The following is a 26988-nucleotide window of genomic DNA, read 5'->3' as shown; positions in this document are numbered from 1 at the left end:
GCCGGTCAAAGCATCATGGTCTACTTTATATAAATTCCGTTGTATGCCGCAATGTACCGATGCCCAGTAACTCCAGTCTTGCCATCTCCTGGACTGCGGAGCCGGCATCATGGCAACGTCGCTTTTTCAACTCCCCGATATCATCATAACATTACAAGTCCCCCTTCTCTACCTACTCAACATCCTCACCCTTGCCACCGGACCCGATCACCGCCTCCTTCGTATCTCTATCACTCTCCCCCTTCTCCTTCTACTCGCTGTTCAATCTCTTTACAGAGAATGGGGCGATGCAGGTTGGGGCTACAACCTAGCAATCAACTGTGGAGTGGGCGCTCGTGTGTTCACCTATGTTGACTGGATCTTACTGGGGAGCCCCGACAAAGACGGGTGGTACAAGATACAATATGAGAAGGATGAAAATGACAAGAAGAATGGCGACGTGAAACAGCTGGATTACAGAGACAGACCCGGTGGTGCAGGGAGAAGTTTCTGGAGCAGAGCATGGTGGGCTCTTCGTCTCTCGACGTGGAGCCGTTACACGGGATGGAGTAGTCAGGTCAAGAATGTGTGCATGGAAGTACCGGGCGACTACCCTCGTCTGTAAGTCTACCCCCAACCTATCATCCCCGACTCAACTAACCCAACCAAGTAAATTCATCGCCCGAAAGCTCGTACGCGGCCTCATCTTCTTCGTCATAAAAGACATTATAGTCTGCCACTCCGCCGCATCCCCCCACGGCTCCTGGATCGATATCCGCACGCAGAAACCACACCAGCCCTTCCCGGTTGACTCTCCCTTCCTCACTCGCTTCTACTACACTTGGCTTCATATCATGCTCACATTCACCACCATGGAGTTCTACAACATCGCTTACGGCATTGTATCCGTAGCCACCGGTCTCGCTAATCCACGAGACTGCCCCTCCATGTTTGGTAGGTTCCGCGATTTGTACAGTGTGCGCAGCGCTTGGTCTGTGGTGTGGCATCAGCAATGCCGTCGGATTTGCTCTCCGCTTAGTGTTTGGTTAGCGAGGGATGTGCTGGGTTTGCGCAAGGGTTCTTTTGCGTCCAAGTATGTTCAGCTTTTCGTTGCGTTTGGTATTTCCGGATTGGTGCATGGGGTGGCGAGTATGTTGGTGAATTGCGAGTTTGATGATGATGGCGCGTTGAAGTGCTTTTTGTTGCAGGCGGCGATTATCATGGTGGAGGATCATGTCATTGACTTGGGGAAGGCGATGGGGTTCAAGGATGGTGTGTTCTGGCGTGTGGTGGGCTTTTTGTGGATGGTGGGTGCGTTGGGGTGGAGCCTGGAGCCGTGGGTTGGTCGCAATATTGCGAGGGGTGTTTGGGTGCAGAACAGGGAGTTGGATCTCTTTGGTATTGGGCCTGTGGTGGTTGCATAGAGTTTTGGATCGAGTCTTCAAAGGAAAATCTGATGAGCTATGGACGTTTCAGTGTAGCGTGTACTTCTTGACTGGCTTCAGTGGCTTGTCGCTTGCGAGCGCTTCGCCATGCATATAACCATGGATATAGACGTCGCCAACGTAGCGATACTCATTGCTTTCGCCTTCCGCACGCAGTATGATGGGTGTCGAACAACCAAACGGTACAATCACGATGTCTTCGCGCCCCATGAAACCCGTTCCCATACCCATCAACCCGTCTTTCGTGATGCAAAAGGTTCTGCCCATCTGTAGATGTTACAATACGTCAGCAGAGAAAGTGATGTGGAAGGTTGCACGCACCATTCTGTCCCCAAAATATTTTTGTATGAATGATCGTAGCTCATGGGTTTGCAAGTTGTTCGACTCCCCTTGTTGCTTGAACTTGGGGTCCAGCTGAAGACGCGGGAATCGCTCCTGAATCCATGAAGAGAAGATATAATAGCAGGCTCTTGTCCAGCAATTCTCCAACTCTTCAAGTGGCTGACCTAATGAAAGCGTTTTGCAGAAGTCATTTACGCGCGGATGATCAGCCTCTTCTTCTTCTGTGATGTCGAAATGAGAGAGCATCAGCATCCGCCAATTCAGAAACGCCATGAGATAGTCTTGTAACGAGCACAGAGTGCCTACCGCCACACCAGTCGTATCGATAATATCCAATTCGACGGCAGAGATCTCAAGCTTCCGTAACTCGTCTTTGAACTCGTATTCAGCGTCGCGATCACTTGCCGCCGAGAAGGTATCCGAGGACAAAGCCGAGTTTTCTGGGACCTGGGCCCAATTTGGACACCATGTAGGCAAGTCGGCAAAGCTGACCTGAACAGGAAAGTGAATCGCTTCGCGCATCACATCAAGGCGATGGGTGGAACCGACAATGAGTTGGGCGACTTCCAGATATAGCGACTTGACGGATTTGTCGTAACTCACATGCAGGCGTTCGCGTATATCGCTTGGGAGTATGCCTAGCACACCGAATATCTTATCCCTTGGGTTCTCGCTTAGCTTCCTTCGGCAAGCTCGTAAAACTTCTAGCAGAGAGTTTGGGCCTAACACCATGAGACGTTGAACGTCTGGAAAGCTACTTGGTCCAGTCCAGAGGTAAGGGTCGCTTTCGTGCTGCCAAAGAGCATCTGATGCTTTCTTACATAGGTACCAGGGGAGTTTGGAAGCGCCGCAGTAGACTATCTTCTTCTTTGCATGGAATACTTCTTGTACAATCCAAAGCCGACTCCAATAGTTCCTCCTGAATAAAGAGTGCAAAGCTTTGACGTCTTGATGCTCCAATAGGCCGGTCCATTTACGTTTCGCTTGGGCCGCCGAATCAGTCAATAGTCGTATTGCCCGCCCACTATCATCTGCTTCAGGTCCAAGCCAAATGGCAACACATGTTGCCTGTCGGTAAATTTTGTCCATCAATTGGACCTGCTTGGCGCGTTCCGTCTTGTTCTCTTGGTCAATTGAGAGCCCGTCTATCCAAACCAGAATAGTGTGGTCTGGTTCGCGGACAGCCATTAGGGCATCGTGAAGATTCGCGTTGACTGAAACATGTTCAATGCCTTCCAATGTTATGTGTTTCTTATCAAAGCCATCCCCCCATGCATACGAAATTGCAATATAATCGGGTGGATGGCGAAGCGAACTGTAGACCATCTTGCACTCTGGACCTCGTCCATTCTCCGGAGATACTTCGATAAGCCGAAAATCGTTGGCTCCTTGTAGCTCTTTATACACGACCTCTCTTGCACTAGGAACCTTCATGGAGCTGCTCACTGCAGTAGCGAAATCTGAATCAGCCCTAGGAATCTTCGTAGAGCTGCTCCCTGCAGCATCAAAATCCGAATCAGGCCATGTAGTTTCTCCAGCGACACCGGCATGCGCAATGCTTCCTGCAAGCTTGATGCCCTCGGCAGTGATGGTAAAATGATCCGCTGACTGGCCTCCATAATGCTGTTCTCGATGGGTTTCCTGAATAGACTGCGTGGTTTCCTCGAAGGTCTTCTTTTTTGTCGCGTCGATCTGCGCAGGTTAGCAATGCTCGACCACGAACCGCCTTCTCGTTGAAGCTACCTTTTGATATGCAGTATGGGAGGAACGGTTGATTGGTCCTAGAAGAGCATGAAAAAGATCACTGGCTTGCTGGGCCGTAGTAGGCAAGAGACCATTATCTTGTTGTATCGGGGTTTGAGAGAGATGATCGCCTCGCCTCTCCGGCTTTGTGGGATTTCTCCCTTCGCGGTGGAAAGAATATTTTGGGTTCTTCATAGTTCCCCCGTATCGTGATCAACTTCATTGTTCGGTTCACCGCTAAGTTATCTGGTGGTCAGTGAAACCGAAAGAAGCGACTATTCGCAACGCAGCCTGATGCGGGGTTTCCAGCTGTGATGTGTCAGCCAGGCTACAGGATTGTCTAAGCGAATGAATGAGGCCATCAAGAGAATACCTTGCTTGAGATATAGCATTTTGTACAGTAGATGCGAGGTAAACATACGTATTTCTGGTAGCGAATGGAACTGCATCATGCTGTTGACGGTCTCGAGTTAGTAGGCAGGTTCATGCGATGGGTCACGCGAGGACCGACTACTCCGACTTCCACCCGACATCTAAGGATCATTTCGAAGCGATGACACATGGGAACTGGGTGTCAATCTGTGAGAAGGATGAGGTCCCTGGATAATTTATTCCATTCCCGAGTATACGATGCTCATGGCACATCAGGCTCTTCCTCGATTGACCGTGCAGTACCATGCCCCTAAACGCCATATATGCATACCTCTTCGCACCTTAATTTACATGTGAAGACCACGTCTCATTCCCATCTCTTCACGTTTATTCGTACGCCCCCATAGCCTCGCCCGCCCTCTGCTCGATATAGTACCCCGGATCGGGTCTCCTCGCAGCGCGCATTTGGTCCTTCGTCATTGGGTTCTTGACCTCCTTAACATCGACCAACTCCTTTATCCTCATGATCTGACCGGCGACAGATTGTGTGACGGGGTGGTAGACAGTCGTCATGCGTTTGCGGAGACCGAGCGCCTTGAGGACTCCTTGCGTCTTCTCGGGCATACCGATGCCGGAGCGCATGAGTGTTATCCGGAAATAAGACATGTTGGATATGTGATGTAGAGGGTTGGTGGCTTCGATGCGAGGTCTCGGTGCGTTTGCGAGTGGCTTTGAATGGGTTTGGTGTGGCGTTTGGCGTGGGCTCCGCGGCGACACGGAGTCAAATTAACTACCGATACGTCAGATTGAAGTGTTTATGTCTTGAGCAGCTTCACATACCGTTTGTGTGGCGATGTAACGTTGATGCCCGCCTGCGCGCCTGCGATTGTCACCACCAACTTTTCGGACTTCTGGAGACCTCGGAATGCGACGCTTGTCCCGAAATGGCCTAGAGTCGCGCGGGGCGGATGCCGAACCACGTGTGGGACCTTCACTCCTGTCTTCGCACCCATCTTCCATCATGAATGTCAATCGCGTTATGGTCAGCTCGATTCCACCGGCGCCGTCTGGAGAAGGAGCGGTGAGAACCTATCGACAGGTGTCGTCACTACTTCACGCAGGTCGCCTTCCTCCCGCGCCCCTGTGGGCGGTACTGTGAATTTCCATCCCCGATGCGCATTCGGTACTCGGGAGGGACTGCACGTCCCTCTCTCACAATACGGCGCATACGGCAAATGGGATGCGATGCCTGACGTTCCAACGTATGCGCATGCCCGTTTGCCTGTACGACCCCAATATTGGATTCCAAGGAAACGACACATCGGTCCGATGCCTTGACGCTTCTAGCGGCACAGAAAGCCATGTCTCAAAAATTCTATCTTTCGTCCAGTCTTTTCCTGGCAGATTTTTGGAAAGATGACGTCTCCATGTCGAATCCAGTATTCTTGTCAAACACCAAACCCGTTATGTCTGCAGTTATGTGTTTTCTGATGCACCTTCCGTCAATAGCCTGTCCCTTGCTGTCACGAGGGTCTCAAACCATCATCCATGGCGGTGTTCTCCGCATCGGAGTATGCTAGAAGTCCAAACGTGCCTCGCTAAGAGGCCCTTCGCGTCGATACGCCTGATGCACAATCCGCATTATGCGGTCATGCAAGATACCGCGATCTGCATACCAAACGGATAGCGATGGAGAAAGGGCATTCGAAGCAATGACACCGACGATTCGTTCCACATGCACCTGGCCTTACCCCCGTCACCAAACGAAAAAGGTAGCAACGGTACGGTACCTCAGGACTAAATGTATTGTGACCGTGTCCCCACTACCCGGTTGGGCCTGCCGACGGCACCGAGCGTGGGATCTCGTTGTCTCTTTGTTGACTCTCGGGTAGTCAACACTCGAACAGACGAAACGATGTACATGCCCGTCGGCGGAAGGAAAGTCAACATGACCAACGAACTCCTGATTCAAATGCATTCGTACCGTTTGAACGGCCTCATTGACCGGTCTCTTGGGACTGTACGTTCAACTAACATATGGAGGCATAAAAGACTTCTATTTGAACGTAGCAGCTTCCATCATACAGTCCCCCAATTCAGAGTCGTCTGTCAATTACTTTCAGTAAACCTCAAAGACACTACAAGTGGGTTTGACGTGGACAGTATATCCAGTCAGCAAAATCTCATATTCCCTACAACCCGTTGTTTTGAAGACACATCAATTGCAACTTCATCATGACAGGTAAACCTCCGAACCCTCGCAGACACCCCGAATAAACATACTGATAGATAAATAGCACTTTACACTCTTACACAACCCCATCCGATCCATGCATCACCGACACCACCCCCCGCCCCAACCGCCATACCTACACTGGTCTACCGCGTTCATCGCACTAGCTCACAGACCCGCTACGCCTTCTCCACCGGCTTCAGTTCCAAGAACCAAACCACCATCGTCAACTACACATCCGCACTATCCCGTTTCGGTCTCGCCCACCTGAACCAACAAACCAACATCTCTTCCCCCTTCATCAGCGTGTACGACAACCTAGCCCATGCAGAAGCCGTCGCCAAGCACTTCGGAGAGCGCTATGGCGAGGACACCTGGGTTGTTACCGTAGATCCCGCGCACTTTGCTAGAGGTCCAGTGTTTCGCGCTGCGGACCTGCTGAAGGATGCCGCCGGTAGCAAAGAGGTAGCAGCGGAGTGGTTGCATTATGGTGAGTATCTGGTCATGTATCGCATCCCGCCGCAGGCGATACGAGATGAGACGCCTGTCTGTAGGGGCACGGCTCAGCGGAGGGCAGTGGGCGTGATCGGTGGTGGAAAGTAAAGTCTGCTGATGGCCATGGTAATATTGATGTGATCAGAGGAGTCGGGCGTATATCGGTCGCTGGGTAGGCTTAGCGGAAATACTGTATAATCTCTAAATCTCTTTCCTTACTGTTGGAATATTTCCCTCTGCTAGTTGGTATTCGCTAGGTAGTCCATCTCTTGATTCTGAATCCCATTCCTTCGCAATCTCGCTATAGCTTCCAAACCGTCGAAGGCCTGATTGAGGCACCAGTCCATCCCGAGCCAGATTGCCTTAGCAGCTAGCCATAGAGGGAAGTACTGCAGACCATGATTGGGCTCTTGTCTGGGCGGTACTTCCAGCATTGTGCTCTTGCAAACAGCAGTAAGGGTGCTTTTTCGCAGCGACGCATGTGACCTTTTTTCGCGTGGTCGGCGCACTTTCGGGACGAAATCAATCCGGGTCCTTGAGCGAGGTAGTTGCGAAGGCATCTTGAGAGAAGAAAATGCGGTGCATTTATTGTCGTATTTGTTTGCGAATCTTCTTCATCCGTCTTGAAGTGCCCAGGTGGTGCTATGATCTGGCAAAGGTCGTAGTGTGCGAAAGAAAAAAGAGACAAGGACCTTGCATTCGCAACATGAAATCGCCCACGCGCACGAGTCCAAATTTTCATTGGGTATGAGTTGCATTGAAGCGTCGTTGATAGGGTCCATATGGTGGCTGGGAAGTTCGCGAAGTTTGGTACCCATGGATTGGCGCAACCTTGTCAACCAATACTTGGCCAAGGAATTGATTCATAGAATATCTGAGTACCTTTGCTATGAATATATCTAAAAACCTAAATTACCTTCAAACCTCGCCCGCGCACTTCAAATATATACCTGCCTATGCAGGAGAGTCGCAAGGCAGCACTGTCTGTGCGCAGACCCACCCGCAGATGGCTGCCTAGGTATTCAGGCCTCAACTCTTGTAATGTGAACGCTATAAACACGTCAAACCCCGTGTGGTTACATAAATCTTCAATCAAGCGGTTATATCTCGAAACGATTGCATTCGCATCTCATTACAATCTCTCCATCCGTATTTCTCCGAATTTAAAACATCTTCCTTTCCTTCCCCAATGACTACCACAGTCAAAGAATGGGTGGGCAACCTCTGCATCTATGAAGACGATGAGTTTGTCCGCCACAGGAACTGGGGTTTTACTATCTACCGTACGGGCTACGGACCTTCATCTGACCAGCAATGGCAGCAACTTCTCCAGAAGATCCAAACCGATGCGCGCGAAGGAGCTCTAGACGCGACTGGATCCGAAGAAGACGATCCTGGCTTCCAACAATTGTGGGTGCTCTTCCGCCTCGATGCGCGCTCAGACCCTGCTCTGGCTGGCCTCGATGTGAATCAGCTTCGCGAGCTGTACAATAGAGGCGAGGGCGAACAACCAATGAATACGGACTACGACCTACACCGAATATTCCTTTTTGCCGATGACGAAGCTCTATCAGACCCCACCGCTTCCATCATCAAGGCTGTGGACGCCGACTACCGTCCAGAAGACCATGTCTCGCGAAACCCGCGAGTTGGTTCGCAACGTTACTTTGGCTGGATGCCAATGAAGGCTGCCAGCGTGGCAGAATTCTGGAATCGATTACAGTTTTCCGACATGAGTATGATCGCCCCTCCAACGATCGGGGGAAGTCACTTGGTGATTTGGGATGGAGACAGCTGGAAATGAAGCGTGTAGGACCTAGAGACAGTTCAATCGAATACAGCTTGTAGGCGCAGCTTGCTGATCAAACCCAAGCTTTCTGAGTCCATCGTGGCCGTGTCATTATCGTCGCCTCAGACTAATGCGCCTCTTGGCGTTTCTCAGCTGCTCTGATCTCTTCCATTACCCTGTCGTGCAGTGCTTCGGATGTCATCCAAAAGTTGTCATCGGTTATGAACCATTTACACATATAAGCGCCCCCGTGGCCCATGGCAGCCAGAGTCGCCACTAAGTAGTCCAGCTCATCTACAACAAAGCTATCAGAGTGTGCCGAGCTTACGGGTACATGAAGCACTTACGTTTATTGTCTATCTCGCACTTGACAATATAGTGAAAGTCGACACCGTGTGCGTTGAAGTATTCCTGAAGGCTGTGGAGCGAAAAGGGGAATTTGAACTGCACACCGTCATGAACGTAATGAACGCTCACCTTTTTGAGCTTGCGGGGGAAGTTTATATCGTCTTGAACAAGTTCCCGTAGCTCCGCGGTGTAGTCGACATTGGCGTTCATAGCGGATCTATCATACTTTAGTCTTAACTCAACTAAATTTGGCGGCAGTAGATCACGGAGCGATCGGGCAGGTTCTGGCGTCTCCGGTAGTTCATCGTAATGGATTCCTCGTTGTTTGCCCACAACGGCAGTGTAGTGCAGTTCCAGTTCTTCTAATTCTTCCATTTCAGATAAAACATAGTTTCGCGGCCATTCGTCCGTCCAGGTAAGTGCACCATTTTCGTCGGTCCGAAGTTCGAGCTTTTCGAGGGTTTCGCTATGTGATCTTGCAGCTTCGAGAAGTGTGGAATGCCAATCCACTACGTTGTCATCGGGTTTATCGGGTCGATCACATCGGAAGCTTGACACAGTCGCACATGATTGTAACAACTGTGTTATGTGATCTAATGGCGGTTCGGACGGCGAGACTATGGAGATGTTTTGCACCTTAGACGACCTTGGAAGTATATCCCAAGACCCATGATCGATGCCAATTGTTGGGACACTGTATGATATGTCGTGAAGCTCCAAGGTCCTGAGCGATGGCAGATGTAATACGGGAGCTATCTTAGCCATTGGTATTCCTGTCATGTCGAGTGACAGAAAACAGAGTTTCGCGAACCCAATTGATGTATCGGCTGGTGCAGTTACATACTGCTGGGCTGCGTGAAGCAAGGGAGTAAGCCAGAGATACCGATGAGGCGTATGTGCATCGTCTTCAGGTACTGAATGGAATCCATGCCTACGCAGATCCCACAATGGAGTATTAGAGCAGTAACCACGACTACTATAACGGTGATGCAATCTGGAAAGGACTTGGAGAGCGGTGCGAGCCTCCAAGACAAGAAGCGCCAGCTCTACTTCTTCCGGATGAAGAGCAACGGCCTCGACCAAAGTGCTTTCGTAAGGAAGGGATAATGTTCGGATATGTGCAGTCATCTCTGCCTTGCTCATGCTCAGATGATTGCCACTTGCAAAACTCCTGTCGCAGGATCCGCCGATCAACAGCTCGCGGACGTATGACGCTATTTCAGGATGGTCGTGTAATGTGCGGAGGAAGCCGCTTAAGTTTTCGGGATTGGAGATCTCGCAGCTATCATAGAGGAATCGCATACCGAAGAGATACAGGTACTTGCAGGTCCTAGCAAGAGCGGCAAAGGTAGACCTTGCTGAGGCTCTATCACAAGTTGATCGCGCAGATCCATCCCACGGGAAAACGCGCTATATGAGTGAGAACGGAAGTCAGTATATGCAACACATCTGCTTGCACGAAAAAGCTTATCGTTTGAACGTACTTATAAAAGACCCGGAGCATAACTTACCTCGCATATTTCCAGGATGAGCTCATCTGGAAGAGGAGCTAGTGGATTGACGATAGTATCTTTCGACACTATATGCGCAGCCGGACGGCGCAGAGCCTGAAAATCAGTCAGCGAGTGCGACGCAATGGGCAATCGATGGTAGAACTTGGTCGCTCTCAGCCTGTATGGTTTTGCTCATCGGCGGCGTTCCGGCTGCCTTCGCGACGCATCCAAGGCAAGTGCGCACGCAATGGAATGTCGAAATCTCGTACTTACCTCCATGATGTTCTGGTCCGGCAGGTTTGCCGCGTCAGAAGTTGTGGTGAGTGTCTCTTGTTCGGCGTCGAACACGACAGCATGGCTGCCTAAAGTGCCCCACCCCAGATGCGGTGTGACTGCCGCCGGAAAGAGGACCGAAAGGAGGACCGAAAAGAGGATGGTAAAGGGCTGGGATGAGCAACTTCACCAATACACCAAACTCGAAATAACAAACCGAGATCGCGAATCTCGCATGTCAGTTTTAAGGTTACAGATTTCGTGTTCAACGTATTAAATCGACGATGCTGCTGTCGGTATGGATTCACATCATCTTTATCCGATGTGAAATCTGAATACGCAAGTCTGCATTTACATTTGAACTCGTTTTCGTAGTTTCGCAAGGCCACAGAACTGTATTTCGCGCATCACACTTTGTATGTATCTGTCAAGTACTACTCAAGAATGGCAGCCGTCCTCAGCTAGACCTGCAGAGCCTCGTGTGTATCGCCCAAATACCATCTCGCCAAGGAGTACGCTTCCAGTGACAGCAAATAGAAAGCCGATGTTGTAAGTCATGACGGCAAGCATTCTACTGTGTTGTTAGCATCTCAGCTTTCAAAGGTTTCGTTCACGAACGTACAATACGTAGCCGATCAATGCTCGACTAAACTCCAAAGCAGCGCTTATGCCATCCTTCTTCAGATTCCAAGGGGTCTGCGCTACCCAAAACATCTTGCGTGATGCAGTCGAGCCCCGTGTAATACCAGTCTCCTCAGCCGCAGTTGGTTGTGGGACGATTGGGCTTAAAGGCTCGATCTCTTCCCTGTCCTTCTCATCCAGTTCGAGAGGCTGTTGTCGCAGCGCACGGCTCCATTGTCTTACGTGACCACGGGCACTGTGGCTGGCCAGTTTCTCCGTATTGGGTATGAACTGTGGTGCGCTCTCGGCCTGCCGTTGCATCCTCCATTTTCTCTCCAGTTGGCTCTTGAAAGCACTCAGAAAACGGTTGAATATGCCCAAGGAGAAGAGGAAGATGATCGTTAGCACATAGGTCGCCGTTGTTGTCGTCGTCCATTCTGTGAACCAAAGTGTGACACGGGTGCTACTCGAGAAGGTCGATGCCATCCCCGACATGTCCATTGCTGACATTGATGCCCCGGGACGCATGGATGCCATGAGGTGTGCGTGAGCACCAGCGGAGGTGGCCGAAGGCATGTCCATGTTCATGTCTGTGTCCGTGTCGATCGATATAAGTCGTGACAGAACAGCTTGTATCAGCGTTTCAGACGGAAGGAAGGAAGGTTTGAAAACGCGGGAGACTGCTCTTGCAGTGGAAATGAAGATGTCAAATGTCAGATGTCAGCTGTCAAACTGTCAAAGAAGGCGTTTGCCGGGTCTGAACCATCATTAAGAGAGTTGAGAACCACATCCGCCAAGATCGCCAGGCACCGTGATGCGCAGATGTGGTGCCGCCAGATGAGCAAGTTTGAGTCCATAGGCGCGCGCCGGCCCGCAACGCGGAGCGGATGGCATGCACGTAGAGCTAGATCCGACGTTGTCGCGACTGTACTTAGGGAGCTCGATTGCGCTGATTTGTTGGACCTTCTTGTCCTTCCAGTGTCCAGTCTCGAAGCCGATGAACAGTTGAACCTCTGGCGTGTTCACGACATGGGGTCAGTACATTCTGTCAGTAAGTGCTGTCAAACATTTTCCTGACGGAAAAGCAAATCGCGTATTTCTTGATCTTCATACCTACGACCATGTCCTACACTATACGTCTGTCTCTTTCGCGGCCCAAGATCCCAAAGTGGGTACGTAGACTGCAGAGGAGAACTCGGGACTGTTCCGACCAGACTACTGCAGTACAGACGTGTACAGAGCAGATCTGTATTTCCTCAGTACGTTGACAAGCTCTAATGTAGATCAGAGCGTCTAGAGCCCGACTTTAGTAAGAAGTTTTCCCAGGGCCCAGGGCCCAGGTTCCGAAGCCTGTAGCCCCACTGATACTCCTTTACGACACACGTGTGAAGTGGGAGGGCACTCGCCGTCCTCGGGCACCATACTGTGATCCACTTCCTCTGAGTGGACCATTAACTCGGTGTTTCGATGGTCGTTCAACGGTGTTAAGGTCGGTGGGATGCGTTCACGGTCGTGTGATGGACGCTGTGGCCGCAATGTACCCTAACGGCAAGTGCCTGGCTTAGTGCACCGCCATACAGCCAAATGATGGCACGCCACATCGCGCGCGTGTTTGCGGCGTGTGCAGCCCCATCGGAGGTGGCTCCACCGTCGCGGTTTCACCTCGTGGCTCTGTGCGCGGAGATCGCGTGCTGACTATTCTGGAAGGCTGGAAGACTGACGACTGCAGAACACAGATTCGCAGTTCGTGTCATGTAGGAGAAGTATCCAGCGAGCTCGGACCGTTGCCTGGTCTGAAATGAACGTTGGCCGGGTGTGGAGTTAAAAGCAAGACGCACGTGCTTTGGAAGGTTGTTGGCCCAAAATGAAGCCAAGACAGGCGGGAGATGTGCATCAAAGGTTATTCACCAATTAAACACCGGCTGTAGCGTCCCCTGCCTTTCCCTTCTGGCAACGTGGTTCGAAAACGGCGAGATTCCAAGATTGAGATGTCCTGTTGCAGATGGACACGGCGACGGAATCTTGGGCCGATGCATGTGAGATGCGCGTATATTGGGCGCTATGACATGGAACGCGTCGAGTGATGATGATACCAACACTCGAGGCCAGGGCCATGCTGGTGATGATACGAAGCCTGTGCCCCGAGCGCCCTGCATGCACGGCTGCTACCGAACGGTGCAGCGAAGGTTATCAACATTGCGCAGTCGAAACTTTTGTTTGCTGTACATAATTTCTTCTTGCACGCGACCGTCTGCCCTAGACTACTACAGCCACATAGTAATCACCCTCGCCCTGCTTCAACGTCGGACGTGCCCCGCTTACCATAATAAGGTTTTGGACATATCCCCAGATTTCCTTCGGTAATCTCATCAGGGGCACCTTGAGCAGCGCGCCCTCCAACACCCGTATCTGAAACTCTCTGGAAGAGCTCCCCCGAAACACATCCTACCGTCGACTGCTCGTGATGCTCTGTCGCCGACTCCCCCCAATATAGCCCGACACGTCTGGTGCCATGCCGAGCTGGAGACCGCTCCCGCGCATCGCGTTCGCAATATGCATATACCCCTTCCAGCCCTCGTCGCCCGCCGACCTGCCCCTCGAGATCGGTGACGAGCTGTACATCATTGAGCAGGGCGGCCAGGATGCATCATGGTATCGAGGATATCTGGTTGCGCCGCCCTCGCTGCTGGCTGGCCTGACGAGCGTGAAGGGCCAGACACTCGAGGCACGCGTCTTCTCTGGCATATTCCCGCGATCGTGCGTCGAGGTGCGTGAAGTCCTGGGCGAGAGCAAAGACACGGCAAACCAGGACGCTGGACACGACTCGGGTCGTGGCAGCCACTACGCGCATCCGACCAACGGCATCGTCACGCCCACCGAAAGCACACGTGCGACCTCTCCCTCTGCCAAAGGCTCTGGCCCGAATGCGCGACGAGCCTCCAAGACGGATGCCGTCTCTGCACTGCCCTCGTCCCTGGCCCGCCCACTCTCACGCCACAGGTCTGCCCGAAAGCGCGCGGGCAGCACCCACTCGCAGTGGACCTCGCGCGAAGAGCATCTGCAGCAATTGATGCTCCCGCTCTCGCCCATATCCGACCCGACCGCTCCACGACCGCCCGCGCCAGTACCGATGCTGAAGATTGGCGACGAGACACCCACCTCCGCCCAGGAGCCATTGGTCGACGAGATCGCCTCCTGCCTTCGCGAATGGCACTCCACAAAGGTGCACGAGCTGCTACTGGCACGCAAGTATGGCTCGTTGGACAAGATGTCACGGCTAGTGAACCGCCTGGACACGGCGCGCCGCCAGCTGTTGCACAAGGTTCTCACGGCCAAGGAGCTGGAAAAGGTACGCGAGGCGACCGTCTGGGACCTTGTGGCAGGCAATAAGATGCTCTGCGGAGACGTCATCGTACGGAGCCCCTCGCAGCGCGGCCGCATCCTGACGGGCGACGACTCGGCCATCGAAGTCACAAAACTGCAGTCGATGATGAGCCTACTGGACAGCCGACCAACAGCCCATGTCGACGAGCACAACCTAAACCATTTGTTCGTCAGTCTGAAACATGTGACGGGAGACGTCGTCAATGGCGCGGCTCAAATCAGCATGTACCTGTGCCTGAAGACGCCGGGATCAGCGCCACAACCACTCTCCGAGGCGTATTCATTCGACTTGACTGGGCGAGATGGATCAGCCGTGTCCCTGAGCAATGACAAACTGCGCGCACTGCTTGTGGATCTCAGCTTGACCGACATTGGTGAGGGCGCAGGATCCGGCACTACTCTGTATCTTGTCTTCAGGCTGATGACAAACGAGCCACTTCGCTCGCCGGCTGCAGCCGAGAAGGCAGGCACGGGCAAGGACACACCGCCAGGCAAGGGGTCGGTGCAGCCTTCCCAGCAGGGCAGCATCAAGGGAGGAAGGCGCAGCGTCATGTTCGGCTCCAAGCGGAAGGAGTCAACAAACTCGCGACACACCGAATCACGAAACACAGATTCTTCGGATGAACGCCATCGCCCGAGCCTCGAACAGTCCCGATCACAGACACAGACATCCGATGCGAGACCAGGCTCTTCCGCGACTGCAAGCACGCGAGCCCGCGCTTTGTCAAGAGACCAGAAGACGCTGAAGAGATCCATCGCAGTCGGTGTGGTGTCTGTCAATCAGATACTGCAAGCCCGGTCAGAGGCCGATCAGACCGTCAGGATGTACAGCACAGCAACACCTGGAGAAGATATCTTGGATAGTGATGGCGGCTGGGACAGCGTATTGCCAGAAATATACCCAAGCGCCACCGGCAAATACAAGCTGAACGCGCCTATCAGTCGACTTACCATACACATGAAAGCCTTCGTCCATGCAGACGCCGAGGGCCTCATCGCCAAGATCCCCACGATGCTGCACAACATTAGGCAGTGTCGCAAGATTGGTTTCTCGGGGGCTCCGACAAAGCCACGCAGCGACATCTACCTCACGCTCGTCGAGCCTTTCCTCCCAAAGAACGCCTTTCTGGCCCACCCAAAGACTGGCACTGTCCCGCTAATCCAAACCTCTCAAATGACCAACCTCCAGCTTACCATAGAGGTCCGTAAGAGCTCTGGGGAGCGCATTGAGGGGTGCATATACCCGTCAACTAACAGTGCAGGCCATACCGCATGGCGCACTACAGCAGCCCAGCGAGGCGAGGGATGGAACGCGACAGTCCGGCTTGCTATCGACCCCCAGGATGTTCCCGGATCACACTTGGTTATGAGCATTGCCGATGCCCCCGGATTTCCATTTGCGCTTTGCTGGATGCCCCTCTGGAACCAGGATGCCTTCGCCCGCGATGGCGACCATGCTTTGACGCTGTACAGATACGACGAATACACCTCAGGCATGATCGCTGGAAAGGGAGCATACCTTGGCCTACCTTGGAGTGCGAAGAAGAAGGATGACCATGTCATGGGTCCAATGGCATCTGTCCACGTCAAGACGTTCCTTTGTAGTACCCGATACTCCCAAGATCCGACCATACTCGGTCTCATCAAATGGCAGGAACAGCCGCCAGGAGAGCTTGTAGGATTGTTGCGCCGTTTCAACTTCGTTCCGGAGATTGAGATCGTCAAGCTCTTGAGCGAAGTGTTCGACGCCCTGTTCGCTATACAAAGCCATTATGCCGGAAGCGATGAGTACGAGGATCTCGTCTTCAATGCTGTTGTCATTGTACTGGGCATAGTGCACGACAGACGGTTCAACCTTGAGCCATTGGTGGATCAGTATGCGCGGACCAAATCATTCCACTCTCTCGTTACATCATGTCTCATGCAAAGTCTGGGCCGACTGCTCGCCAAGCCTACAGATTCCGAGAGCTCTCGACGGCTGCGCGCAACTTTCAAGGTCGGCAACCTCATCATGAAATTCCTGGTCAATGCGCGAGAAAAGCAGAAGGTTAAGGAAGAGAGTATTGGCATCAAAGACCGGACTCAGTTCAGCAAGGAGATGAGGGTACTCTTCACCTCATTAGAGGCTCTCATGGGAAACCCCTCGCCCGTCCTCATCGGTACCAAGACTCTCCTTGTACAGAACTTGCATTCCTGGCTTCCGGAGCTCGAGGGGTGCATGCCAGCGACTGAGGTCTTCAAGCTGACGGCTGGCTTCCTGGATTCTTGCTCAAATGTGCAGGGAAAGCTCATCCTGTACAAGCTTCTCCTGATCCACCATCTCTCCGGTCTCCAAATATTCAAATCTCCAGAAGTACGTCGCATGCTTCTGACAAGCACTGTCCAGTGGTTAGCCCCGTACTGGGGTCGAGTGGAGACCGTCACCGATCAATGGAAGGACCAAGTTCGTCTCTGCTGTTCTGTCGTTGCGTCGCAAGTCGAAGAGCTAGGAAAAGAAGCTTGTGAATACATGCCAAAGCTTGTGGACTCATATCGCGCCATTCAGGCAACCCCCCGACCAGCCAAGAAGACACTCTCGCTTCTCTTCCCAACAAGCTATCCATTCCAGTCGCGGGCTGCGACTGCTGAAACTCCATTCGATGAAGCACTGGCAGAGATATCGGCAGTACTTGCGGCAATGTCTAGTCTTCCCACACTTTTGCACCCGGAATTACCCAAGGAAGAAACAGCAGAATTTCTGTTCTCGGTACTGCAAGTCTACATCTCCATTCTGGATTGCGAAGCCTACCCTAGCTTGTGGTTCAGTGTGCACATCTATCACCACAAGGCTACCATGCGCGCATTGGAAAAATTGTTCAATATCCTCCACGACTCTTTCCTCCCTCTTCCCGACGAGGCAGACAGCTTCAACACAGAGCTGTGGCGAGCGTTCTTTGACGCGTTACTGAAACTTGTCGGTAGCGACGCTCTTGCATTGGAGACCTTCCCGGAGCAGAAGCGACGCGCAGTGTGGAAAATTGCTGGCGATGTCCGCGAACATGGCGCAGATCTGCTACAACGCAGTTGGGAAGCGATTGGCTGGGAGGCTAGTGCAGAGGACAAGGGCCAGTACGGGCTGGAGAAGATGGGCGGCTTCCAGGTGCAATATGTGCCAGGCCTCGTCGCACCCATTGTTGAACTCTGCCTCAGCGTGCATGAGGGTCTCCGCAGTGTAGCCATCGAGGTTCTACAAACGATGATCATCAGCGAGTGGACGCTGAGCGAAGACCTCGCTCTCATACAAGCGGAGATGATCGACTGCCTGGACAACCTGTTCAAGACCAAACATCTGACTGAGGCGGTTCTGCAAAAGCACTTTATCCAGGAGCTAGTAGAACTGTTCGAGCCTCTTGCCCAAGATCCGGAAGAACCGTTACTCGCCGCTTTGAAGGACCTTATCTCGACCATCGATGAACTCCTGGACCTCCTGGTTGCTGTGCATAGCACGGACGCGGCTGGCGAAGTCTTCCATATTATGGACACTCTCCATCTTATGGAGTTCCTGAAAGACATGCAAAAGGAAGACATCTACATCCGCTATGTGCATCAATTAGTGCAACTGCAAGTGGATGCAGGAAACTACACCGAGGCAGGTCTTGCGCTCAGACTGCACGCCGAGCTTTACGAATGGGACCCGAACTCGACCACAGATCCGCTCACCGACCCCAGCATGCCGCCACAGCCTGCGTTCGAGCGGAAAGAACAGCTCTACTTCCAGATGATCGATCACTACGAGACTGGACAGTCATGGAACAATGCGTTGGCCGCCTACACGGAGCTTGCAGCGCAATACGAGCACAATGTATTCGACTTTGCCAAGTTGGCCAGGACACAGCATGCTATGGCGAAAATCCACGAGAACATTGCAAAGGGCGAGCGCTCCAACCCGCGTTACTTCCGCGTGGTATACAAGGGCTTGGGCTTCCCACCAGGGCTTCGGGACAAGCAATTCATCTTCGAGGGTTCTGCTAACGACCGGTTGGCATCTTTCACGGACCGAATGCAACAGCAACACCCTTCAGCACAAATCGTGAACCCCGGTGACGGGCAAGACCTGGAGGGGCAGTACCTGCAGATCTACCCTGTAAGCCCACAGAAGGACCTGACTCATCCGATCTATCAACGAGCCAAGGTCTCCCAGTCAGTCAAGGACTACTACCTGCTGTCTCGCCCATCGCACTTCACATCAGCCTCTCGCCGGTCACCATCCACTGTCAACGCCAGGGACGCCGGCGCGGAGAAGACTCTTTACACAACAGCGGAGAACTTCCCTACAATCCTGCGGAGGAGCGAGATTGTAGCGGTTGGTACAGTAATGCTCACACCCCTACAAATGGCCATTGAGCGAACATCACGCAAGACCGGGGAGCTGCTTGCTATTGAGAAACGAATTACCGATGGTGACGACACGACATTCAACACACTGACGCAAGAACTCATGTACGCCGTGGACACGAACTCGAAAGATTGCGTTGCAAACTACCATGACTTGCTTCCACCCGCGGATGCACAAGATGATGAGGAAGACGAGGATGAGAAGCAACAGCCTAACCCGCTTGAGAACGGACTGCGGGTTGCCCTGATTGACTACGCTCTGGTCATCCGTCGCTGCCTGTCGTTGTACGTGAGGCCTGCTCAGCAAGCCACGAAGTCAGACCTCACACAGCGTATGTACTGTCTTCACCACACTTTGATTGATAACTAACTATGTCAGGATTTGAATCCGCCTTCTTCCGCGAACTATCCACGCTACTGCCACCGAACATGGCCCCCACGTTACGTTCGCCCACTGGGTCATGGCTTGCAGCGGCCACCTCTCGCTCCCAGGTCGCCAGCCCAACGCCAGACCAAAGTCAGGTCAACGGTGACAGGGGTGCCTCGCCGGTACTCAACGGTCGGGCTTCACGACAAGACAAGAAGCGACTGAGTCTAGCCTTCTTGACAAAGGAGTTCCTCATGGGTGAACCCGAGAAGGAGAAGGAGAAAGAGAAGGAAGCAAAGGCAGACAAGCCATCGGTGGATGATGACACTTCGACGACAGTGTCATCACGAAGTCGCAGCAAGGAGACGCATACCAGGAACCGTCTGAGTTTGAGCTTCCTCAACCATACGCCAAGCTCGCCACAACCAGAGGCGTTACCGAGCTTCCCCAGCCAGTCTACGCCAAATCGAAGCGAAGGCAGTCTTCAGCGACAGCCCAGCCTAAAGCGGCCAGAGACGATCAAGAGCCAGAAGAGCGACAAGTCGCTGTCGTCACGGACCGACAGCGTAAAGAAGAGGCTCAGCTTCATGAACATCTCGAAGAAGAGCAGCAAGAGCAGTGTCCGGGGACGCGTGGATGATACCCTGGTGGAGGAGTAGAGTTTTATTTTCTTTGTTTAATCACTTTTGCACATGACGTTTGTCTTGTATTCGCGGCAGCCTGCGCGTTGTCTAATGCTTTGGATTCAATAGAGATGGGACTATAGGGGCCGACCGGCGATTTGAAGGGTTCGATGGGCACATTCGTATGGGGATACCTGCGAGGCACGCATATTTTGTACAAGGAGGGGCGATGTTTTTGTTATACCCTAGTTGTCTTCGTGTGCGGATTAGCGCATGATACCTTGCGAAAAGCCAGCGATTGCAATATACACTTGAATCGACACCATGTCTCTGACGTGGGTGCTGGGCGCAGTGAGTGAAAGCGGTGGAGCCGGTGGGGTCTGGGGGCCGTGCGGGCTATCGATAGCGTGCGGCAAGATCCCTGCCATGTCAAAAAGTTTCGAGGCCGAAAATGTGAAATGTCGCAGCGCAGCGCAGTCAACTAGAAACAACCACGCCCGTCATGTCGCTCGAGGAGAGACTGACCAAGATCCGGGACAGCCCGAAGCTGCAGGGCCAGCAGCACGTATGTCACGACATTCCTTTCCTGCGCCGTTGTAGCCTAACCATTCCAGACGCATGTGCTGCTCTCGGCCATTGAAGACACGCTCCGCCAGCAGAAGTCAGAGTTCACCCCGACGGCCTACTTTGCCGCCCTGCTGTCGCTGCTGGGCCGCCAGATCACCGAGCAGGGCATCGCCAACAAGGAAACCGCGACTGCCACCATCTACCTCCTCGACCTCGTCACCCCCAACGTCCCCGCCCCGCTGCTGCGAAGCAAGTTCACCGACATCCTCACCAACCTCGCCCCCGCCCTCACAGCCCAGGACGCCGATGCGCCGCTGATCCGGTCTTCGATAGGATGTCTCGAGTCGTTGCTGGTCGTGCAGGATGCGCGCGCCTGGGAGCTGCCGCAGACGACCATCAGCCCGCGCAGAGCCGTCGCGGGTCTGCTGCAGATCTCCGTCGACCACAGGCCGAAAGTGCGGAAGCGGGCGCAGGAGGCACTGAAGAAAGTGCTGGCGAACCCGCCGCCGAGCCCTGCGCTGGACCACCCGGCAGCCGACATGTGCGCTGAGACAGCCCAGAAGATGCTCAAGGACATCGCAGCAGAGGCGGCCGCCAAGGCGCGGAAACACAAGGGAAAGAAGGACGTGGATAACAAGGACCCCGATCTGATCCACGCGCTGCAGCTCATCAAGACGATTGCGACGTCGTCTGGTGGCTGGCCGAGCAGCAAGATCGACGTGCTGTGCGAGCTGTTGCTGAACATCTCCAAGTCGACCAACGAATTCTTGACCATGGCCGCTTTCGAGATTTTCGAGGTCATCTTCGCCGGCATGGCCGACGAACTGGCTTCTGCCAAGCTTCCCAGGCTCCTCGAGGTCATCTCCGAACTACAGCCCTCCAAGAACGACTCACAGCTACTTCCCCCGTGGATAGCAGTCATCTCGCGCGGATACGAAGTCTCGGCGCAAATTGAACCAGAGGAAACATTCATGAAGCTACCCGACCTATTCACCATGATCGCCGAGTTCCTCACGTCCTCGTCGCACAACATCCGCATTTCCGCCTCCGAGTGCCTCATCTCCTTCCTCGTAAACCTCGTACCCGACAGCGTCGTCCTCGAGCCCTCCGTATACGATGAGAAGACACTTGAGAAGGTGGCCAAGATTGCGCAAGATCTATTGAGCGTCAAATACCAGGCGGCGTGGATGGAGGTCTTCAGCGTGCTATCTGCCATGTTTGAGACTCTCAGGTGGCGCTCAGACCCCATTCTGAAGCCTGTGTTGAAGGTGGTTGGAGATTTGAGGGGTAATGACAGCTTTGCAGGCAAGAAGGAGGCGGACTCGGTCATCTCAAGAGCCATTAGCGCAATGGGCCCTGATGTTGTATTGGACATTCTTCCTCTGAACCTGCCACGCCCACCCCCAGGGCAAACCGGAAGAGTTTGGATGCTGCCGCTTCTCCGCGATTCAGTCCACAACACCAAGCTGGCGCATTTCAGGACCGAGATGGTGCCGTTGAGCGAGGAGTTGTACCAGAAAGTTATTGATCACGGCGACAAAGAGAAGACAATGGAGATCAAAGTGTTCGAGACAGTTGTACAGCAGATTTGGTCGATTCTTCCCGGATACTGCGATCTGCCTTTGGACCTGGTTGAGGCTTTCGACCAGAGCTTCTGCGAAATGCTAGCAAACTTGCTCTACGGTCAGGCTGATCTACGAACGGACGTCTGCAGGGCTCTCCAGAACTTGGTCGATAGCAACAAGGCGATCGTCGAGTTGGAGTCTGACGATGATCTGCTCGCACAAGCCCGGATATCCAAGGCCGACGCAAAGAAGAACCTTGAGCATCTAGCCGGTTTCGCCAGCAACATGCTCGCAGTACTGTTCAACGTCTACAGCCAGACTCTGCCGCAGTATCGCGGCACTATCCTCCGGACCATCAACGCTTACCTGAGCATTATTCCTGAGCGCGAGCTCATGGAGACCTTTGAGCGAGTTGCATCTAACCTTGAGGCTTCTTTGCCCGAGCCTGGCTCGCAGACGCAGGCTGCTAAGCAGAAGCAGGAGACGGGCCCCAACAAGATGCCGCCAATGAGCCACACCCTGATGGATCTCATCATTACGATCGCCCTATACCTCCCACGTGATAGTTACCGCTCGCTCTTCCGCATGGCTGAGATCATGATCAACAGAGAGAACGAGCCCCAGCTGCAGAAGAAGGCATACAAGCTCATTCCTCGTCTTGCGGAGTCCGAGATGGGCAAGGAAGCTTTGAAGGAGCGCAACGGTGAATTGCAACAGTTGTTGCTAGGAAGCGCGGAGAAGGCTTCTGCTCCTGCGCGACGCGACAGACTCAACGCGCTATTCCAAGTCATCGAATCCCTCCCTCAGAGCGATCTGCATTTCATCCCCGCCATTCTCTCCGAGGTAGTAATTTCAGCCAAGGAGACGAACGAGAAGGCGCGAGAGGCAGCTTACAACCTGCTTGTCGCTATGGGTGAGAAGATGGCCGAAGGAGGTCAGGTTGTGCAAGCCAAGGTACCCAACATGCCCGCCGATGCGCCAACTGTTGAGGCCTCGCTTGAAGAGTACTTCACCATGGTGTCGGCTGGTCTGGCTGCTACTACACCTCATATGATCTCTGCATCCATCACCGCCGTCACTCGCATCCTCTACCAGTTCCACGCTCAGATCTCTAAGGAGTCCATCACCCAACTCTGCGACCTCATGGACATCTTCCTCCAGAACCCCAATCGCGAGATCGTACGCAGTGTTCTCGGCTTCGTCAAGGTCGAGGTTATCACGCTACCAGAATCGCTTGTACGACCACGTCTCAACACCTTGCTAAAGAGCCTTATGGTCTGGAGTCACGAACACAAGGCGCACTTCAAAGCCAAGGTCAAGCATATCGTCGAAAGAATGGTCCGGAAGTTTGGTGTAGAAGAAGTCGAGCGCGCCACACCTGCCGAAGACCGCAAGCTCATCACCAACATCCGTAAGACACGCGAACAGCGCAAGAAGAAGAAGCAACAAGCTACAGAGGATGGTGAAGAGGTCACCGAAAAGCGAAAGGGCAAGTTTGAGAGCGAGTACGACCAGGCTGTTTACGGTAGTGAAAGCGAAGAGAGCGACGGCGACTCTGAGGACGAATTCGTCAAGAGCCAGAGCAAGCAACAGCGGGGAGGCGCAAAGGGCGGTAACACATACATCATCGAAGACGAGGACGAGCCGCTTGATCTCCTCTCTAAGAACGCTCTTGGTAACATCTCCTCAACGAAACCCCTGCGCCAACGCAAACAGCCACAGAAGATGAACGCCCGCACAAACGAGGATGGCAAGCTCATCATTGGCGACGAGGACGAGGAAGCCCCGACAAAGGGCAAGAAGTCCAAGAAGCACGAAGTACCTGACGAAGACGTCCTCATGGACATCGACGACCAAAACACATCTCTCGAAGCCGGCATCAACGCCTACGTAGACGCCATCCGCGGTCGCGACACCGCCCAGCAAGGTCAGAAAGGCCGTCTCAAGTTCAGCAACAAGCGCACACACGAAGACGACGAAATGGACATGGATGACGACGGCGGCGAAGCTGATTGGCAAGAAGTGCGAAAGGCGAAATCCGGCTCTGGAATGGGTAGGGGTGGTGTGAAGAGCGGCGGCGCCGGCCAAAAGAGCCAGCGGCGTGGCCTAGGTCAGGAACGCACAAGGGGCGGTAATGTCAGCGGTGGAGAAGGAAGGGGAGGTAAAGGCAGAGTCGAGAAGATGAGGAGTCCACGTGGTAGAGGCGGTGCTCGTGGTGGTGGTGGGTTTAGAGGGAGGGGGAATGGCCCTAGTGGGAAGTGGAGTGGGCCGAAGTAGGTGGGATGAGCAGATGCATTTATGGTAGTAGTATGTATGGTAAAAAGGGAGAGGCGTTGAGGTGTCGTCACGTTGTTTTATGTAGTCTTGATATCCGAGTGAATGTAGATATCCATTTCGCTGCTTAGTGCACTCCAGGAACCGACATGAACGTGTCCGGCACATTCCACACAGACTCGGTCATCGGTAATCTCGGAGTGCGAAATGATCGTCTCTACCGACCTGTACGGGGCAGATCAAACGATGGCCCAGCGACACCGAATGTGGCCCACGTAAAGCATCGTACATCGTTATGCACAGAGTCGGCGGATCTTGTTGTGTTGCCGACTCGCAATAAAGTTGGGGACACGACAGGGTATATCATCGGCACACTCTCTCCACTTGCCGAACCTCCAGACGCTACCGCGGCGTCAGCCCTATCATCGTGGTGAAAGCTAGCTACACTTGTCTCATTCCCTCTCGTTTCAACACAAGCGCTTTTGCCTCCCTGCTGAGCGTGGGTAAAACACTGTGGAGAAGCGTGTTATGAATTTGCTGTGGTTGGTGTGTGTCTTGCGTTGTATTCCCTTTCGGTGTGATCAGTCATCAAATACTGGGATGTGCGTAGTATGCTTGCCGTATACACACCGCTGTCCGGGGTCGAGGTGGGAGGTATAGCGATGTCTGGGGAGCTGTCGGCAGATGTGGTTGTGGAGAAGGCATGTGTGGTGGATCACACGATGGTGTTGGCTATGCTGTGATGGGTTGTAGGGATGGGTATGTATGGAGGAGAGATCTACGTGTGGGTAAATGTTTACCTGGTGGCTGTATAAAAGCTGTCCTACCGGCTTCTACTGGATATTCCCTGACATATTTCCGACCGGCCTACTGTTGTGCTTCATACGCAGCTCTCGTCAAACTACAAACCTTTCAACGTCAATGTCCAACATGGCGACGACAACCGCCCCAACCCTGTCCCGCAACGACTCCATCATGCCACCTCCCTCTCCTCCCCTCAAACCAGCAATCCACCGCACCAAGCTCCCCCGCGTCTCCCTCCCTGCCGGAGCACCAACACCCTACCTCCTCCCCTCTCACACAGGCGAACACCTCACAATCCCCGGCACAAAAGCCGTCTTCCGCATTCTCTGCTCCGCCGCCGAAACGAACAACACCATGAGCGTCTTCGGCCAAGACGGCGTCCTATCCGACCCCCCAGGCTTCCACTACCACAACCACGCCCACGACGTCTTCATGTGCACAAAAGGACGGTTGAAGATCTGGGCTGGAGATAAATGCCGCATACTTTACCCAGGAGACTTTGCCTACGTGCCACCTGGTGTGGTGCACCAGCCGCAGTTACTGGATCAAGGACCTAATGAATCGATGGGTCTTGTGACACCGGGCGACTGGGTTGATTTCTTCCGGTTCGTGGGAGAAGACTATGGCGGTGTGCTGTGTGATGAGTTTGACGATAGGAATACGGGTGCTGTTTTTGGACCTAAGATACGCGAGATCAAAGAACGTTTCGATGTGGTCTTCCAACCGCAGTTCCAGGGCGCAGAGGTGGCGGATTTTGAGGAGGGGGAGTGCGTATTACCAGAGGGTCAGGAAGCATATTTCCTCAAAGCGAACACTGGACCGTGTTTCTTACTCGAGGGTGTGTTATCCAGGCCTTTTATCACCATGCAGCAGAGCAAAGGGCCGTCGGGCAACTTTGCCATCACGAGTATTGAGTCTGGGAGCGAGTTGAAGAATTCGGTGTTGAGTAAGGGGGTTGTTTTTGAAAAAGTACATCAGGTGTACTATGTACTCGATGGGGCGCTTTCGCTCACGGTGGACGGCGAGGCAGGGCATCTGGTCCGGGCGGGTGAGACGGCATTTATACCAGCTGGGACGGAGGTGGCGGTGGAGTTTGTGGATCGCTATGTGAGGTTCTGGTCGTATGCTAGTGGAAGTGGGCTGGAGACGTTGATTGCAGAAGCTGGGGGCGCTTTCGAGGGGAAGGTGGTTCCGGATCAGACGAGGAGTGTGGATGTGGAGAAGGTGCGGGAAGTCGCGAAGAAGCTGAGAGTGAAGATTAGTGTATAGCTTTTGTCATAGTTTTGCCTTATGTTTGACCCAGAAGTCTACGTTCCCTTGATATCTCGTCGAGCTTCGTTCTCACGACTATTGTAGACTGCAGGGCACCTGTGCAGTCGTTTGTGTACGCGGTGGGAGCGACGCGGAAGGCGCGAACTTGGAGAGCGATCGGCGTGCCGAGGCCCACCACGCGCCCTGCGTCATCGATCGTGGGTGACGCGCCCGCGTTCTTCTCAACTGGAAGGAACCAAGCGTTGCGCACCACAGCCGGGCCAACACCCTACCAAAAGCAACTGCAAGTATGCCGACGCATATACTCAAGAGATACGGAGTGTTGGGGCAAGAACTGCGACCCACTCTTGGGCAGGAACGAGCGTTTGAGAGTCTCACCGCCCGAGCCGTGTTGTCATCGAGCGTCAACGAAGATGACTTTCTCTGATCATCCTCGCTCTTTCGCATAACACACGTCAACATTCTTCTCCCGGGCCACGATGCCTTCGCGGTCGCAATGGGTTGCCTTGACAGCAACCATCGTGGCCGTAGTATCGATCGCGCAGAGCATGTATCCGAATTTGGTTCTCTCTGCGCTCGGCCTAACCACATGCCCTTCATCATGCCGATCAAACATCGAAGTATC

The 26988-nt window shown here is 53.4% G+C and overlaps 8 protein-coding genes across 8 annotated transcripts; 5 read left to right on the top strand and 3 right to left on the bottom strand.

Annotated features, from left to right (window-relative positions):
* Positions 1-1451: 1451 nt before the first annotated feature.
* Positions 1452-2498, bottom strand: J4E92_003250 (uncharacterized protein; the record flags this gene model as incomplete). Its single annotated transcript, XM_051494648.1, has 2 exons — positions 1452-1691; positions 1746-2498. 2 exons carry the CDS (start codon positions 2496-2498, stop codon positions 1452-1454), a joined length of 993 nt encoding a protein of 330 aa, XP_051354941.1.
* A 1770-nt stretch (positions 2499-4268) lies between these two features.
* Positions 4269-4547, bottom strand: J4E92_003249 (uncharacterized protein; the record flags this gene model as incomplete). Its single annotated transcript, XM_051494647.1, has 1 exon — positions 4269-4547. The coding sequence occupies one exon, from the start codon at positions 4545-4547 to the stop codon at positions 4269-4271; it is 279 nt and encodes a 92-aa protein (XP_051354940.1).
* A 1569-nt stretch (positions 4548-6116) lies between these two features.
* J4E92_003248 (uncharacterized protein) lies at positions 6117-6717 on the top strand (the record flags this gene model as incomplete). Its single annotated transcript, XM_051494646.1, has 2 exons — positions 6117-6123; positions 6179-6717. The coding sequence occupies 2 exons, from the start codon at positions 6117-6119 to the stop codon at positions 6715-6717; spliced, it is 546 nt and encodes a 181-aa protein (XP_051354939.1).
* A 1081-nt stretch (positions 6718-7798) lies between these two features.
* Positions 7799-8413, top strand: J4E92_003247 (uncharacterized protein; the record flags this gene model as incomplete). Its single annotated transcript, XM_051494645.1, has 1 exon — positions 7799-8413. The coding sequence occupies one exon, from the start codon at positions 7799-7801 to the stop codon at positions 8411-8413; it is 615 nt and encodes a 204-aa protein (XP_051354938.1).
* A 2537-nt stretch (positions 8414-10950) lies between these two features.
* On the bottom strand, positions 10951-11634 carry J4E92_003246 (uncharacterized protein; the record flags this gene model as incomplete). The annotated part of the gene is made up of 2 exons (XM_051494644.1): positions 10951-11083; positions 11135-11634. The coding sequence occupies 2 exons, from the start codon at positions 11632-11634 to the stop codon at positions 10951-10953; spliced, it is 633 nt and encodes a 210-aa protein (XP_051354937.1).
* Positions 11635-13645: 2011 nt separating this feature from the next.
* J4E92_003245 (uncharacterized protein) lies at positions 13646-19917 on the top strand (the record flags this gene model as incomplete). Its single annotated transcript, XM_051494643.1, has 2 exons — positions 13646-19223; positions 19271-19917. The coding sequence occupies 2 exons, from the start codon at positions 13646-13648 to the stop codon at positions 19915-19917; spliced, it is 6225 nt and encodes a 2074-aa protein (XP_051354936.1).
* Positions 19918-20383: 466 nt separating this feature from the next.
* On the top strand, positions 20384-24290 carry J4E92_003244 (uncharacterized protein; the record flags this gene model as incomplete). The annotated part of the gene is made up of 2 exons (XM_051494642.1): positions 20384-20446; positions 20496-24290. 2 exons carry the CDS (start codon positions 20384-20386, stop codon positions 24288-24290), a joined length of 3858 nt encoding a protein of 1285 aa, XP_051354935.1.
* A 927-nt stretch (positions 24291-25217) lies between these two features.
* J4E92_003243 (uncharacterized protein) lies at positions 25218-26360 on the top strand (the record flags this gene model as incomplete). The annotated part of the gene is made up of 1 exon (XM_051494641.1): positions 25218-26360. The coding sequence occupies one exon, from the start codon at positions 25218-25220 to the stop codon at positions 26358-26360; it is 1143 nt and encodes a 380-aa protein (XP_051354934.1).
* Positions 26361-26988: the final 628 nt, after the last annotated feature.

Source organism: Alternaria infectoria (genome assembly GCF_024043175.1).
Source record: "Alternaria infectoria strain BMP 0036 chromosome Unknown scaffold_4, whole genome shotgun sequence".
NCBI classification, from domain to species: Eukaryota; Fungi; Ascomycota; class Dothideomycetes; order Pleosporales; family Pleosporaceae; genus Alternaria; species Alternaria infectoria.
Note: the sequence above shows the minus strand (reverse complement) of the source record. Positions and strands in the feature narration are given on the sequence as shown.